This window comes from Prionailurus viverrinus, chromosome C2 (genome assembly GCF_022837055.1).
Source record: "Prionailurus viverrinus isolate Anna chromosome C2, UM_Priviv_1.0, whole genome shotgun sequence".
NCBI classification, from domain to species: domain Eukaryota; kingdom Metazoa; phylum Chordata; class Mammalia; order Carnivora; family Felidae; genus Prionailurus; species Prionailurus viverrinus.
This window is the reverse complement of record NC_062569.1, coordinates 152,740,787-152,756,666: the sequence shown is the minus strand read 5'-3', so window position 1 is coordinate 152,756,666 and position 15,880 is coordinate 152,740,787. Positions and strand designations below refer to the sequence as shown.

The 15,880-nt window shown below is 47.6% G+C and overlaps 1 protein-coding gene across 5 annotated transcripts in view; it reads left to right on the top strand.

Moving 5' to 3' along the window:
• ERG (ETS transcription factor ERG) overlaps nucleotides 1-15,880 on the top strand; it is a 250,015-nt gene that overhangs the window by 217,904 nt on the left and 16,231 nt on the right. For 3 of the 5 annotated variants that reach the window (XM_047875268.1, XM_047875269.1, XM_047875271.1), the window contains 3 exons: nucleotides 9,562-9,765; nucleotides 10,624-10,704; nucleotides 12,613-12,684. In XM_047875268.1, coding sequence (XP_047731224.1) covers nucleotides 9,562-9,765; nucleotides 10,624-10,704; nucleotides 12,613-12,684 — 357 coding nt within the window. The remainder of the gene's footprint in view (nucleotides 1-9,561; nucleotides 9,766-10,623; nucleotides 10,705-12,612; nucleotides 12,685-15,880) is intronic. The other 2 variants (XM_047875270.1, XM_047875272.1) reach the window with 2 other exon arrangements.

Below are 15,880 nucleotides of genomic sequence, written 5' to 3'. Positions count from 1 at the left end.
TGTTTTCCAGCAACCCCAGGCTGAGGAATTAAGCAATGAAAAGTGGTCATGGACTAATGATAACCTCAGACACCTGGCGGAAGCACCCGTGAACTCTTCCTGGAAAGACATGTCTTCAGTCCAAAATTTACAGAATTCCTGCAGAAGAACATGTGTTGAAGATGACTCTGTAACTCCAAATTACAAAAAGAGGAAGAAACAATCTACCTAGACCAAGATTCAGCAGAGACCACGGACCCTCAAGGACGTTAGATAATTCAAGTATGGGATTGAGAATATAAAGTAAGTAGATTTTAAAGTGGTTAAATACACAAAAGAAGGAACCCAAAAGAGGTTATGGAAAAGACGTTATGGAAAAGAACAGATGATTTTGAAGAAGCATGAAGACTCCTAGAAACACAAAAAAAGGATTCCAAGGTATCAGAAACTCAGTAGAAGGGTTAAGCAGCTGACCTGAAAAAGCCAAAGAGTGAATTAACGAAAGCAGACTTGCAGTTGTTTTCAGAGCCCATCACAGTGATGAAGAGAGGGGACATAGGAGAGAAGGTCAAGGGCAGGGAAGGGGCTCATGAGAATGTGCTGTGCAGATCTAATAGACATTCCAGCAAGGAGGGAATAAAAAGAACAGAAGATATGAAATATTTGAAGAGATAAAAGTAGCTATCTTCTGGGCTCTTCACTTTTTCTTTTTTTCTGCCATAAACTCGCTTAGTAGTTTGGTGAAGCCAATGGGTCCTTTAAAATCATGACTTTAAAATAAGCTTAAGAGGAATATGTTGAAAACTACATTAAGAGTGCATTCTGATTCATTATGTAAATTGAGGGGGAAATAAAGATACTTTCAAACAAAGGGTCAGAGTATGTTGCTAACTGACCCTCACTTCAGGAAATAACAAAAGATTTAATAAACAAAGAAAATGGATCCTGGATGAAAGAGTGAGATAAGAAGAAAATGGGAGCAATGAAATTGGTTAATATAAGAATAGATCTAAAGAGAAATGGCTGTAAAATGATAACAGCCTTCTAAGTAGGCAGTACAACAACAGGGTAGGATGAAAACATTGGGCAACATCATCATATAAGATTAGGGATGGATGATGAGAGTTCGAGACTTCTAAATTCCTTGCTTTCTTTGGGAAAAGGATGTATTTGGTGATTAAATTTAGATTTTGTTTAAAGATTCACAAGTAAAGAAATAAAACTAGAATGTTAAGCAGCCAAACCAAAAGAGAAAGGATGATAGCCAATTTGACAATAAATTATATTTAAAAAATTTAAATAAAAAATAAATAAAAAACACTGCAAAGTCAGTTAAGTGCTCTTTATAAAAACATCTAACACAAAGAAAGAATGACAGCAGACAGATGGAATAAAATGTGCTAGCCAAATTCTAAGCAAAACACACATGACAAACGTGGAAATAGAAAGCAGAAAGCATTATTGGAGATAATTGAGGGTTAATACATAATCAAAAAAGGTTACGTTCATGAAAACCATATAACAGTGATGAACTTGTATGTACATAATAACGTAGGCTCCAAATACATAAAGAACTGCAAGGAGAAAAAGATCCACTTTTGGTGAGAGATTTCAATTTGCCTTTTGCAGCAGTTGACCGATCAATGACATAAAAATTAGGTATATGTTACCAATTTTGACCCAATGGTTATTTATAGAAACCTACATGTAACAATTAGAGAATATACATTCTTTGTAAACTCTCCAGGGATATTTGTAGAAATTGACCATACACTATAGGCCACCAAAAAAGAACGACTGGAATAAAAGAATAAAAGAAAATTGGTGTCATATAGACCTCATTCGCTGGCTAATTCACTAATTTAAAACAAAAAATTAGAAATCAATAGCTATCAAAACGGTGACTGAGCCTCATCTATGAATTAGGAAATTAAAAGGTTCAGAAACAGCCTCGGGTATAGGCTTTTTGTGTTCAAATTTCAACCTGTGATACAGTGAAGCCCGAAGGGAGGCCAGTTCTATTGAGCCTGCTTTGTAAATGTAAAGCCTCCCCCTACAAGGAAACGAAATGTTAAGTCTTATTTTTGCAGGCTTCTGAGTGTCTCGGACAGCAGACTGGCAGACTTGCCCAGGGCTGGGTTTTATAAACAAAGATTTCATAGGGTTGTGATATGGCTTGGAGATACATTTTATGTTTTTGGTCCTTTTTTTTTTTTTTTTTTAAAATCTGAAAGCCAATATCTTACGCTGGTATTGTTCAAGAAAAATGTCACTCGGGGCTTATATTTTCACCAGTTTGACTCTTGCTTAACCTTACTTTTATTCATTCCTCTGGCAGGGGGTGGGGGGGCTGAAACAGGATGTTTGCCTGCATGAGGTATTCTGTTTCACAAACTGATTTAAATATCTACTTAATATTTTCCTGGCAGCCTGGAACTCTACTAGGTCAGAAAACAGTTTCAGGGAAATGTAAAAATAAGTTCAGCCCTCCACCCACGCACTGCTCGCCACTCCCCCCGCCCCAGCAGTAATTTAAAGGGTGCAACTCCTGACCTCCCTTGGACTATGGGGGCTTACCATTTTGATGTCCGTGAAATGTGGGCTGGTGACACAGATGTTTTCAAAACAATTGGACTGGAGGCTGAAAACCAAACAACTTATCTTCAGTGGTTCATAATTCATCTGACAGAAAGCACCTCCAAAAGCTTCTCAAAATAAAGCGATAAATCAGACCTCTGCGTTTAAAGGAAGAGGCTGCTCCTGCGATAATAGATTGTTTATTTCATCTCCGCAGTTTATGATGCGAAATCCAACGTGTGGATGCATTCTTTCTCCGCAGTATGTTACTGTTGGCAGAGTGCTTTCACATTCATTATCTCCTTTACTTTTCTACTCCCCTGACATTTCACTTAATTACCCACAGAAGAAGGAAATGATTTCCAGAGAGGTTAACATTTACATCTAGTAGATGGTTGAATCGGAACCCCCCAAGAGCCTTTTATTTGACCACCAAGTTTGGGGTACTCGATGTGATTATGATTCGATGCCTCAGACGTTTTCAGTGGCTCGGAAATTCCTGGACCATCAAGTCCAGCCTTCTTAGCAAGACGTTTAAGGCTCCCTGTGATCGGACCCCCAACGTTCATATCCATCCTCCTCCATTTGTGTGTGCCCTCTGAAACCCTCCGCTGTAGCCACCCCTGGTTTCTCCCTTCTCTCTCAGCACCTCTGGTGTTTCATGCCTCTGCAGCTATGAAGCCGGGCTTATGCTGCTCTCCTAAATTAAAGGGCTTCTCTTCTCTGTCACCTTAATTCTGTCAAATCCTTTTCATTAACCCAGGCTCAAGCCAAGCCCTTCTGGTGAAAAGTTTATGTTTTTCCTTGGCGTCTCTTTCTCCTGGCCGCCTCTGAACCCATACTCGTGTGTAGCAAATGCTCAGTAACTCTTAGGTGAGTTTACTTAATCTTAGTCCTTGTCCTATGGGAGTCATGCCTTAGGTCCTTGGATTCTGCGTGTTGTTTTATGGAAGAGGAAAAGCAGGCTCCATCATGAGGTTAGGTGATGGGTTCTGAGCCTGGCTGCTCTCTGGAGGTGGAAGGTGTGAGATGGCACACCTAAACACGGGCAAAGGCGATACCTTGGCTGGGGTTCATTCTCTGACCCCCTCCCCTTTCTCCTTCACATGCATAGTGGGGAATCGGAGAAGGAGGTAAGGTCTCTTGAATCTCGTGGGACCTCGTGAGCCTCCTTCAGTGACGGCAGGGTGGGACAGAAGAAGAAAACTTTGCTGACATACCATGAACCATGGAGGATACCCAAGAGACGCTACTGGGCTCTCTATGGCGTCGAAGGGTGAGCTGGGACCCAACACATTGACTTGAACTCTCCAAAACGCGACCTACTGCTGTAGCATCCATGCTGGGCCGGGGTAGCTGGGGTGGGTGGGGCTCACTGGGGCGCTGTCATTGGTGCAGGGAGTGGGCTTGCAGTCTTGACGTCACCTCCCTACCCAGAGGGTCGTGACAAGCGCTTACCCCTCAAGAGCATTGAGGACAGATGGCCAAAGCAGGTGGTGAGTGTAGGTAAGGGGACAAGAAGGGGCTGGTCCTGCAGGCAGTGGGTGGTGTTTGGGCACAGGCATGGGGCGTGTGTGGCTGTAGGAAGACAGAATGGGGAATGGTTGAGAATAACACCTATGAAGACATCGGGACCCAGCGAACTAAGTGTCCTGTGCTTCGTGTTGAGGAGATTGGCCTTGTCCCTTGAAAAGGGTTCTCTGTTATGACACCTCCAGAGTAGGTCTGGAATAATGGCGCCCCAAGGATAGGTCAGAAAGGAACATCCTCATTTATTCTATCAGATGACCATATTTGGTTTTTCACGTTCTTCGCTTATAAACGTATAAGACAGGGACGTGGAGATCCATTCTCAAAAAGATACGGGAGTAACGCAAGTTTGGATATCTTTATTCTTTTCAAATGAAAAAGATACCCATTCACCAACTGTAGAAGAAAGGGAGATTAAAATCTTACACCGTTGAAAGTTTTATAAAAACACCTTAACAAATATGCATATATGTAAATCCTTTGTAAGATCTTGTTTTGATTTTGAAACAGAGCAGAATACGTCTTTATAAGCACTTTTTTAACCTAAGTACTACATGTTTATTGGAGAAATAAGAGAAAATGCAGTTTGGTGAAAGAGAAAAAAAATCTAAAAATCCCCATCACTTGTTCTCCAGAGATGGCAGTTGACATATTTCTGCATAGCTCTCCCATATTCTTTCCATGAATGTATTTACATTTCTTCACAAAGTATAATTGTGCTTCAATAATGTTTTCAGACTTTTCAATTTAATTCACTTTGAGCACGTTTTCATATCGATATATTCTGCGGTATCATTTTAGTTTTCAAACATCACAGAAACATCCCTAAATGTACTGCAACTTAACTCGTTTTCTTTCGGTTGGACATTTAGGGTGTTTCCAATGTTATGCTATTATAAACAACACTACAAAGAACATCCTTGAAAATAAATCATTGCGCACATCCTCTATTATTTCCTTATGATAAATTTCTAGAAGTGGAATTTTTTAGTTCAGAGACGATGCACACAGTTTTTTAAGGACATCTCAAACGTATCGCCGAATTGTTCATTGCAAAGGCGGTAGCAATTTATAGTCACGCCAGCGGTAGAAGAAAACAGCCGTTTCACCAACCAAAAGTGAGAACGTTGGAAATAAGAACAATACAGGTCAAAGAATTGGTCTCTGGGGTCTCGCCCGTGAGTCCCTGAAAGGAAAGTTGAATAATCTGGGCTTAGCGAGGGAAACCAATCTCTGTGGCGAGGGACCACAGAGAAACGAGACTTCTCTTTTTTGGCTGTCTTCCTAAGGTGTCATTTCACTATTTTAACATGAACCCAGGGACTTGCAGGAAGATACTTATATATCATTTTTTAAATATCTGGTTATACCATTAAGAGAAGAAAATGCATTCCCAGAATGAACTGATTTCTAGGAAGTTGCTACTCCCCCCCCCCCCACCAAAATAGTCCTTCTGGGTTGTTAAAAGCAGAACATGACAAAATAAAAACACAAAGGGTGGGACAGCAGACGGCAGGACCTTCCGTGTGAGTTGCACAGAACCGAGGGGGATGAGGGCTTGAGTTGCGGATCATTAAATGCGATCCAGCTCTGCATAACGAGGAATTATGACAGGGCCATGAGAAAAAAGAAGAAGAAGGAAGACCTTCTATAAAAGCAGTCTGGGGTTTTGGCCATTTTTATCCCTGAAGGTAAAACCCTGACCCGGTGGCGACGAGCCATCTGAACTTTCCTGGTGGACAAAGTTACCCTTCTGTGTACGCACTCAGTTTTCGCAGATGACCGAAGCGGTCCCGTGTGTTTGGGTTACAGAGGAAGGTACACACCTTCCTGTCATTTCAGGTTTTGTAGGTGATGCTCTCGTTGACACAGAGCTCTCCTTGGTTTTCAGATTCTGTGCGCTGATTGCTGGTTGAGAGCGTGAGTGTTACAAAACTGGTTGAGATCTGATAGCGGCCGGAAAAACTGAGCATGTACATGCCCCACAACCCAGCAATTCCACATCTAGGTGCCCCCTTTAGGCTGGCCCTTCCCACACTTAACCTGTACTCGGATCATCTCGAGAACTGGTGGAAATGTAGGTGGGGAGGGGCGCCCGAGACTCTGCTCCACACTTGGAGCAGCGAGGCCCCTGGGGGTGATGGTCTGAACCTCAGCTGAGCTTAAGAATTACCTGGGGAGCTTTTAACAGTTCCGATGCCCAGGCTGCCCTCCAGCAGGATGAAGTTAGAATCTCCGTGGGCGAGACCAGGCTCGGGCCCCCATCTCCGTTTGATTCCAATGTAGAGCCAGGGCTGTGGACCAGTGCCGATTCCTTCACATGTGCGGGGTGGGCACAGGAGCTCGAGTGTTCATGGAAAAGTGAATTGTGTCCACGCCTGTGAGGGGGCCCGAGAGCTGCTTAGTTGACACGATTGAATACTCCCATGTGGATTAACTTGGACACATCTTGAAAATACACTGGTGGGTGCCCAGAGCAAATCAGATACCGTTCACGTGAAGTTTAAAAGCACAAACCGCACCGGAGGCCTGGGTGGCTCGGTGGGTTGAGCGTCCGACCTCGGCTCGGGTCATGATCTCACAGTGCGTGGGTTCGAGCCCCGTGTGGGACTCTGTGCTGACGGCTCGGAGCCTGGAGCCTGCTTCGGATTCCGTGTCTCCCTCTCTCTCTGCTGCTCCCCTGCTGGAGCTCTGTCTCTCTCTCTTTCTCCAAAATTATAAATAAACATTAAAATAAAAATTAAAAAAAAAATAAAAGCACAACCAACACACATAGTTGAAAGGGTAAAAGTATTCAAGTATACGTAGGGATGATGGGCACCAAGCTCAGAATGGTGGTTGCTTCGGGGGTGTTGAGGCGGGGGAAGCTCGGAGGTGGATTCCATTGGATTTGAAGTCATTTCTTTCAATTAAAAAAAGATACGAAAGGGCCACCTGTTGGGTGTTCGACTCTTGGTTTCTGCTCATGTCATGATCTCATGGTGAGTTCAAGCCCAGAATTGGAGCCTGGAGCCTGCTTGGGATTCTCTCCCTCCCTCTCTCTGCCCCTCCCCTGCTCATGCTCTCTGTCTCTCTCTCTCTCTCTCTCTCTCTCTCTCTCTCTGTCTCTCTCTGTCTCTCTCTCTCTCAAAATAAGTGAATAAGCTTGGGGCGCCTGGGTGGCTCAGTGGGTTAAGTGTCCGACTTCATCTCAGGTCATGATCTTGTGGTCTGTGAGTTCGAGCCCCGCATTGGGTTCTGTGTTGACAGCTCAGAGCCTGGAGCCTGCTTCTGATTCCGTGTCTCCCTCTCTCTCTCTCTCTCTCTCTCTCTCTGCCCCTCCCCTGCTCATGCTCTCTCTCTCTCTCCCTGTCTCTCTCTCTCAAAGATAAATAAAGATTAAAAAAATTTTTTTAATTAAGTGAATAAAAAAAGAAATATTAGAGTGTGGATGGGAGGAGGGTGGGGGAGACAGAAGGAGGGAGAGACGAAAAATAGAAAGCAGAGAGGAAGCGGGCGAGAGGGAGGAGGCTCTGGTGGTAGGATTGTCTGGAAGCCTCTCACTGTTACTGCTGTTTACTTCTGTAAACTTAAAACCTCTTCCAAGGGCACACACCATGTCCGACTCTTGAGTAGCCTGAAACGTTAGTAAGACCGAAGTTCTAAAGCTATTAGCTACGAAGTGATTCCAAAGGATGACTTATCCCTACACCAGATTCTCACTCATTATGACCAGAGCATCGCAGCACGCCTGACCTCTAAGGGCCTGTCCACAGAACCAAGGTCAAGGCTCTCGTTTTACATGTAAAAACAGATGCGGGAAGGGGATACAGTCTCTGGGGGTTGCAGTGAGTTGAGGGACCCTGGGATTCGAACTCTGGGCTCCTGCTCCCTGCCTGGGTGTCTCCCATGTGCAAGTATTTTTTTCTTAAGTTTGTTTATTTATTTTGAGAGAGAGAGAGAGAGAGAGAGAAAGTTTGCATGCAAGTGGGAAGGGGCAGAGAGAGGGAGAGGAAGAGAAAATCCGCCAGTGCAGAGCCCGATGTGGGGCTCGAACTCACAAACTGCAAGATCATGACCCAAGGAGCAGTCAGACGCTTCACTGACTGAGCCACCCAGGTGCCCCTCCTACCTGCCGGTATTCGGGTGCCCTAAATATCCCTCTGCCCAGGCTGTTTGTGTGGGGTGCTCCTGGCTGTATTTCCACTGGGGATAATACAGTGGCCGTCCCACTGGCTGTGCCCTCTGGGACTCTACCCAGGTCCCCTCCCATATGTGGCAGTGGAGTGGGATGGCACTGCCTGCCTGAGGTGGGGTGTTTGTGTGCCGTAGCTGTGCGGTGAGAAGGTCCCCCAGCCAGTCCCCTACTCCTGCAGGTGCCTGATAGGTGCAAAATCAAACTCTCTGCAGGAAAAGCAGGAAACCAACCGCTCTCTCTTGGAAATACCGACCCAGGGGCGCCTGGGGGGTCCAGTCGGTTAAGCGTCCGACTTCGGCTCAGGTCATGATCTCACAGTCTGTGACTTCGAGCCCCGCGTCGAGCACTGTGCTGACAGCTCAGAGCCTGGAGCCCGCTTCGGATTCTGTGTCTCCCTCTCATTCTCTCTCTGCCTCTCCCCTGCTCATGCTCTCTCTCTGTCTCTCAAAAATAAATAAACTTAAAAAAAAATTTTTTTTAATGAAATACCAACCCATATGGGGTGCCCGGTGGCTCATTTTGGTTAAGCACCGACTTAGGCTCAGGTCGTGAGTTTGAGCCCCCTGTGTCGGGCTCTGTGCTGACAGCTCAGAGCCTGGAGCCTGCTTCAGATTCTGTCTCTGTCTCTCTTTGCCCCACCCCTGTTTTGCTCGTGCTCTCTCTCTCCCTGTCTCTCAAAAATAAACATTAAGAAAAACAATAATAAAAAAAAGAAACACCAGCCCACGGGAGGCACTAGGGTTTTCGTTCACCTAGGCTTGACTTCCAGTTTTGCGGTCAGTATTTTTCAGTATTTTGTACGAATGCTTTTTTTGCGTGACGGACGGTGATGAGCATCTTCCTGATTTGTGTTCTGAGCTCTCGATGCCAACAGTTCCCTAAGGAAAGAAAATTTCCATGATTTTTTCATTTGTAAATAAATAAATAAAAATGAAACTAAGTGACAAAAATGAATAATAAAAAAGCCTGGTGCCTACGTGAAACTTCAGATGATCTGAGCCACGAGGGGCCAGTGGTGTTCCAGAACGATTCACTTTAAAGGCAGCGATTTCTGGGCGTGACTCAGATGGCTTTTTTGTGTGTGTGTTTTTTTGTTTTTTTGTTTTTGTCTTTCCCCCAAGACACTTGCTTCTGACAGGGCACCGCGCCTGTTTGGAAGCCTGTCTTCTAGAACAGCGGGGAAGGGGCCCCTCCGGGAAGCCGTGGCTGGCGGGGGCCCTGCCTGGGATGTGGCTCTGCCCTGGGAATGCATCTTCGGGAGCCGACTAGCCGATTGCTTCTGTCCCAACCCCTTTCAGATCCGACACTGTGGAGTACGGACCACGTCCGGCAGTGGCTGGAGTGGGCAGTGAAAGAGTATGGGCTTCCGGACGTCGACATCTTGCTGTTCCAGAACATCGACGGGAAGGAGCTGTGCAAGATGACCAAGGACGACTTCCAGAGGCTCACCCCGAGCTACAACGCTGACATCCTTCTCTCCCACCTGCACTACCTCAGAGAGAGTAAGAGGGTCGGGACGGAGCTCACTGGGGTGCGGGTTCTTGCCAACCCGAGCTGAGGGGGTCCAGTCCAGTCTGTGACAGCTTCTTCCCGCCCTAACCCAGTTCTCACTTAGGATCTGGGAGAACCAAACGCTTACGAGGCCACGATCTAGGTACACGTGTGACAAGCGGTCAAGCGCTTTTCCCAGAAGCCGGAGGGGTCACACGAGGCTTCAGCTGCCTCCCCCCGGGTCACCTCCACCAAGAGGATCACATGGCAGAGGGGAGCAGAGCTTCCTCTGGTCACACATTATTGAGTCCCCGTGGTGTCCCACACTAAAACGGAAACAGACGGAAAGGCCCCCGATGGGAATTACGGGGCTCATCCTCCCTAAAGCTAAACCAAGCCCCCTCCCGGTCCCACCTGAGCACAGAGTGAGAGAAGTTTCCAGGTCGTATCATGACATGTGGCTTCACCTGACAGAGTGGGAATGGCATATTGGCGATTGGAGGCATGAACTCACCCGGTTTGCTGTATGGTTTAATTTTTCAGACACCAAGCATGGTTGGCAGGAGAGGGAAATAGCGCAGCAGGGGGCTGGGTGTGGACTCCGGTGTAAATGCTTTGCCTGGCATCCCGATCACTTGTTCCCCGAATTAAATATGGGCCCACCTAGGTTTTAACACGCTAACCAGCCGCAGGGCCATGGAGAGATTTCCGAGCCGCTCAGGAAAGTAGGGTGGGGGTGGGGAGGTGTTCTTCTTTCTTTCTTTCTTTCTTTCTTCTTCTTCTTCTTTTTTTTTTTAAGGAGGGTAATTCTCTCTCTCTCTCTCTCTCTTTTTTTTTCATTTTGATGTCGCTTTTGTTTTGTTTTGTAGCGCCTCTTCCACATTTGACTTCAGATGATGTTGATAAAGCCTTACAAAACTCTCCACGGTTAATGCATGCTAGAAACACAGGTAATGCTGGGCCTGCCCCTTCCCCACAGGACACGCGCAAAGCCTTGTCCACAGACTGCACGCTTTCAAGGTGGATGGCGGGCCGGTCAGGGCATCAGGAAGGCAGAACAGAAGGGATGCTCCAGGGGTTCTTGATATGCAGGAGGCTCTTGCTGAAGTACCAGAGCCGGCCGGCAGGGGGCGCCCATTTTGGTTTCTGAGCACTCCCCACCCCCTGGACCATCAAAGGACTTCTTTCGACCAGGAGAGGCGCAGAATTAGCCCTTAGCTGTTGCCTTACCTCTCTTTTGCTGGATTACAATCTGCCGCTGTGCTGACTGCAGAAACTAAAAGCATGTTAGATATAAAGGGGGCCCTTGGGGTTCTTTTTATTTCTTTTTTATTCGCAAAGGAACGTGTACTAGGACAATCAGGAGTTTTATTTTTTCCTTTTAGGAAAAGTCTTAGGCCATTTGACTCATCCTGACTTTAATCTTCTTGCACAGACTCTGGACGTTTGCAAAGGGCAGGAGGAAAGAAAGCTTATTCGTCACTTTTTGGGAGCTTGGGGCTGAAAGGGAGACTGTGTTGTATTTTGGAGGATATGAAATCGGTTACTAACCCAATCCCTGCTATCCCGTCTTTAACCACAGATTCTGCATTTTATCTGTTTATTTATGGCCTGAGTCTAGTCGAGTTGAACAGGATGCTTCATCCCCGCTAACCTTCCCATTCCCCTCATGGTCGAGGCTGGCTTTCTGCGGATGAACGTGTCCGCGGCTGGCATCCGCCGTCTGCCTCCTGATAGAGACGGCTGCCGAAGCCTGGCCACAGGCTGCTCACCCCACTGTGTCAGCCGGCAGGGCCCTTCTGCCACCACTCAGGCCGGGGCGGGAACCATCAAGGCTTGGGTAACCCCATCGTCGGCAAAGAAGCCGATTCGTGGCCAGCCTCACACGGAAGTACAGCCGTGTCCCCAAAATGCGTAACGTGAGCGAGTCCCGGTTTGGGTATTACAGTGAGATAGATGGCTCCTTTATCTTGGTCCTCCAGATTCAGGACATTGTGCTTTTCATTGAAAGTGAAAAAAAAAAAAAAAAAAGCTTGGAGTCAGTCGTATGCTTTTGCACTGTAGGTTACACACGTCAGCCTACTAATGACCTTGTGGCCAGAAAATAACAAATAACTTAGGCCGAGTGATTTCCCCCTCTTAAGAACCCCCTTGAGCGACACATTTTCTGATCATTTCACGGTTGTTTAGAAAATTTATAACAGTGAGTGAAAGTTTCGAGAACGCTCTGCTTTTGTTACTAGTGTTACTGTTAAACGTAGAAGCAATCGAAGAACGGGAGGACCGATTCCAAATGGACTGAAATGCAGAGGGGGATTTTTTTTTTCCTGCTCACAACATGGGCAGTGGATTGAGGCAGAGAAGGGGAAACATGCATTTGAAGAGAAATGTGGATTTATTTTTAATAAGATCCATACATTCTTTGGCAAAAAAAAAATATTTGTAATTCTTTGGGACTGTTTTCCAAGGGCTCTGTAAAATGTTTCTCTGGATTTTTATGCAACTTATAATTGAAAATACGCACCATAGAATTTTTTTTTTTTATAAAGTGAGATGGTTGGGGGTGATAGGGGACACACAGATGCGCTTCAGTAAGAAGCCATACCATCAAAACACGGGACACTTTCTGACAAATGGGACGCAGTATAGCCTGACATCTATTTCCATAGTCGGAATCAGTTTCTGTCCCCGTTTGCTTATCCCTTCCCCCCTCCCCACCCACCCCCTGGGAGTCCCAGATGGCCGGCTCCAGGGGGTCCCCTCCCTTTGGTGTCACAGGGCAAAGTTGATTTGGTTGCAGGAGATCAACAGCCACAACAAAAGACCTTCACATGTTTTGTCTTTCCTTTTGTCTGCAGGGGGTGCAGCTTTTATTTTCCCAAATACTTCAGTATATCCTGAGGCCACGCAAAGAATTACAACTAGGCCAGGTACGAAAAACACCCCTGTGTGATCTGTCCCTGCAGAGACATCCTGGGATGTCCCGTGAGATCCGTGACCTAAGTCACCAGAGTCAGAGGGCGCGGATCCTGGGTCTGAAGGGAGTCCTGAGCAGTCTTGTTCTGCCCCTGTGAATCTGGAGCCCAGATTCCATCAGACCGTTTCATTCAGAGATCACACTTCAGGTCCTTGACCGCAGAATTCAAAGCAGATCGGCCCCCCTTAACTAGCTGCTCTGAAAGGCAGATGGGCAAAGTTGGCACCCTGGAAGCCTGGCGGAAAAGCACCCGCCCGCGCGCCAGGCGACAAAAGGATGCGCGTCCTCGGGGGAGCACACGAAGCACGAGGCGTCCCCATAGTGTTAGTGATGAACTCTCGGCATGTCACGAGAGCCAGCGATTCAGAGCAGAAGCATGCCATAGGGGATATTTACATCGGACTCTTTATGTCTTTCCTGATTGCTCTAGGTAATTGATTTTCATGTCATTCGTGAAAGAATAAATATCACCAAGTGCTTAGTAATGACAAGCACAGTGTTACATTCTGGGCCAGACTTCAGAAAGCTTCCTGTCTGCAGAAGGCTGGCCTGTTCATTCCACGATGTCCACGGAGCGCCTCCTGGGCGTCAGCCGCGGAGGGGACGACGGAAACCAGCTCACAGGCACACATCCGGGCTTTGCCTGAAGTTCTAGATGTCGCGGTAGAGCCGCCTAGAGCCAGAGATAGACTCACACATAAGTGTCGGACCTCAAGGGCTGGCAACATAGAGCAGACACGCCCCTGAGACTCTAACCTGAAGGAGTAGAGGCATCATCTTTGATGGCAGAGGCTGTAGGACCAGCCGCGGTTGCAAACGTACCTTCCGTGAGAGCGGGAAGGACGCTCTCCAGAGGAAGGGCCACCCGCCACAGGAGGATTAGATGTGTGCCAGGTGGGGAAGGAGGGGGAGGGCATTTCAGATCAGGAGCAGCGTGGCTCAGACCTCAGTCCCCTCCCCAGGACTTGCACCCATAACACGCCAGCCCGCCAGCTGAGGAAATGGCGGTTCAGGGTAGGGGGCTGGTTTTTCCATCGTCATTCATGCCTCTGGACTCATGCGTTCCTAGACCCAAGCTGTCGCCCTTTGGCCTCTGTCCCACACCCAGACTACATAAGACTCCATTTGGATTGGTCCAGGGCATTAAGTTTGGCACGGTCATTTCTTTCCAGTCCGGAGCTCAATAGCATGGGTGAAGAAGCTTCTCAGAGCTGTTGCCACCCTAACGCTGTCCTGTAATGCCACAGAGCCTTGAGGTTGGCCATTCCCTCCTCTCTGACCTCAGAGGAAGGATTTGCGCCCCTCTCCCTGGGGAACACGGTGGAAAGGTTTAGCTAAAGTGCTTCGTTCCCTCTGTCATGGTGGAGACTTCACAGGCCATTTACTTGTGGATCAGATTCAGGGTCTAGAATGACCTGGACTGGGCCTGAAGAAACCCACCGTTCACCTCTGATAAATGCATCCTTGGGAGAACATGGGGAAATATAGGAAGACCACAACGGTTTTGTGAGCATTTAAAATCCATTTCCATCCATCCTTAAAAGAAGAAGAGCTTTCCGGGAAGCGGCGGGCCACGGTTTGTTTGCTTGCTTTTGCTGGTTTGTTTGTTTGAAGCTGCCTCATGGACGCGTCTCCCTGAGTCGCAAAATCCAGGGATTGTGAGCTGGGCTTGGGGTTTTGTCGAAAGGTCACGACGTTGACCAAATCCGTTGGTTACAGCCCAGTGGTCAGACCAGCTGGCTAGTCGCTTGCTAGTACGTAGAACAGTGGATCCTGGAACTCCTTTTTCTGTATTCGCATCTGGAGATACAGTAGATTTGGAAGATTCAGCTTTCCAGGTGTGTGGGGGGGGCAGGGGGCATGGGGAGTAGCTGGGAAGTGAAGGCTGGGACACGCCTCCGCGCTCTGGCCACGCTCTTCCTTGGGGCCGTGATTTGTGCGTGACCCGCAGGAGATCACACTTCCCTAGCTCCACCCCAGCAGAGTATGTTTCTGAGACTCAAGTCTGTAGCAAAAATACCTGTTTTGACGACCCCTCCTGTGACTGTCCAGGGAGATACAGATGCTCGTATATGCGCTATAAGGAAGTTGAATCAGGCTGAACACGCCGGAGCTCTTTGCTGAACTATCCAGGGGTTTGACCTTGGAGAGGAGAGTTGCTTCTCCGCTTAGGTGGACGCAGGGATGGACCTTGAAGGATGCACTTGTGAGTCGGAAAGTCGGAAAGGGGTGCAGGTGGAAATCTGGCACTGGCCCTGGGGAAACAGGTGCTGCACGGCGGTTCCCAGACCGGCTGGGATCCAGCTGTGTTCCTGGGCTCGGAAGTGTCTGATGCCGGCAGAAGAGGTGATGGCTGACTCCCCCCTGGGAAGAGGCCCTGGGGCCCTTGAGAATAGAGACCCGAGTTCCCGTTCCCCTGCACTCCTGGTTTGCTCCGCCATGACCTTCACGGCCGCTCCATTTCTGTAACCCCCCAGCCATGGGAACAGGGGGCTTCCTCCACCCACGCGTGCCCAGTCCCCTCCCCCATGCTTCCTGTCCCTCCCTGCCTCCTCTCTTTTCTGCCCTGTGTAACCCACCCCCGGGGCTGCTGACCCCAATCTCCCTTTTCCTTTCTTCCTCCTGGCCTTCCTTCCCAAATGGGTCACTTCTTCCGGGTCCCCCAACTGCTTACCCCATCAAGTCGCTGTGTCATTGCAATCTAACCCCACATTTGGCCGAGGCTGGTGACCTCCCAGACGACCACACGTGGGCATGTTACTGCTTTGTCCATGTCTCTCCCTTCTCTTCCCAGGCTGGCTTCTATTCGCTTTTCCCAAATGTTCCTGATTCAAAATGCACCCTCCTTCGTGATCTCTTTGTTGACTTAGCATTTAGATCCGTCTCTCTCCTACTCGTAAAAAGTGTTTGCACGTAGGCGTGTCATTTTACATTCTGTTTTTGATGATCACGATTTTAGGGTGCTTCATGTGTTTCTTGGGTTGCAAGTACCTTCCTTCCTTGCTGAACACGTGCCTTCGGGAGCCATGGCCCTTTGAGGTCTCAAGTGACATAAAAGACATAGGTCTGACCCACTGAGACTTGCAAGCTGGTTTTTGACCCCCTGCGGCATGTCAGGAGCAGTTTATTTTTTTAAAAAAATTTTTTTT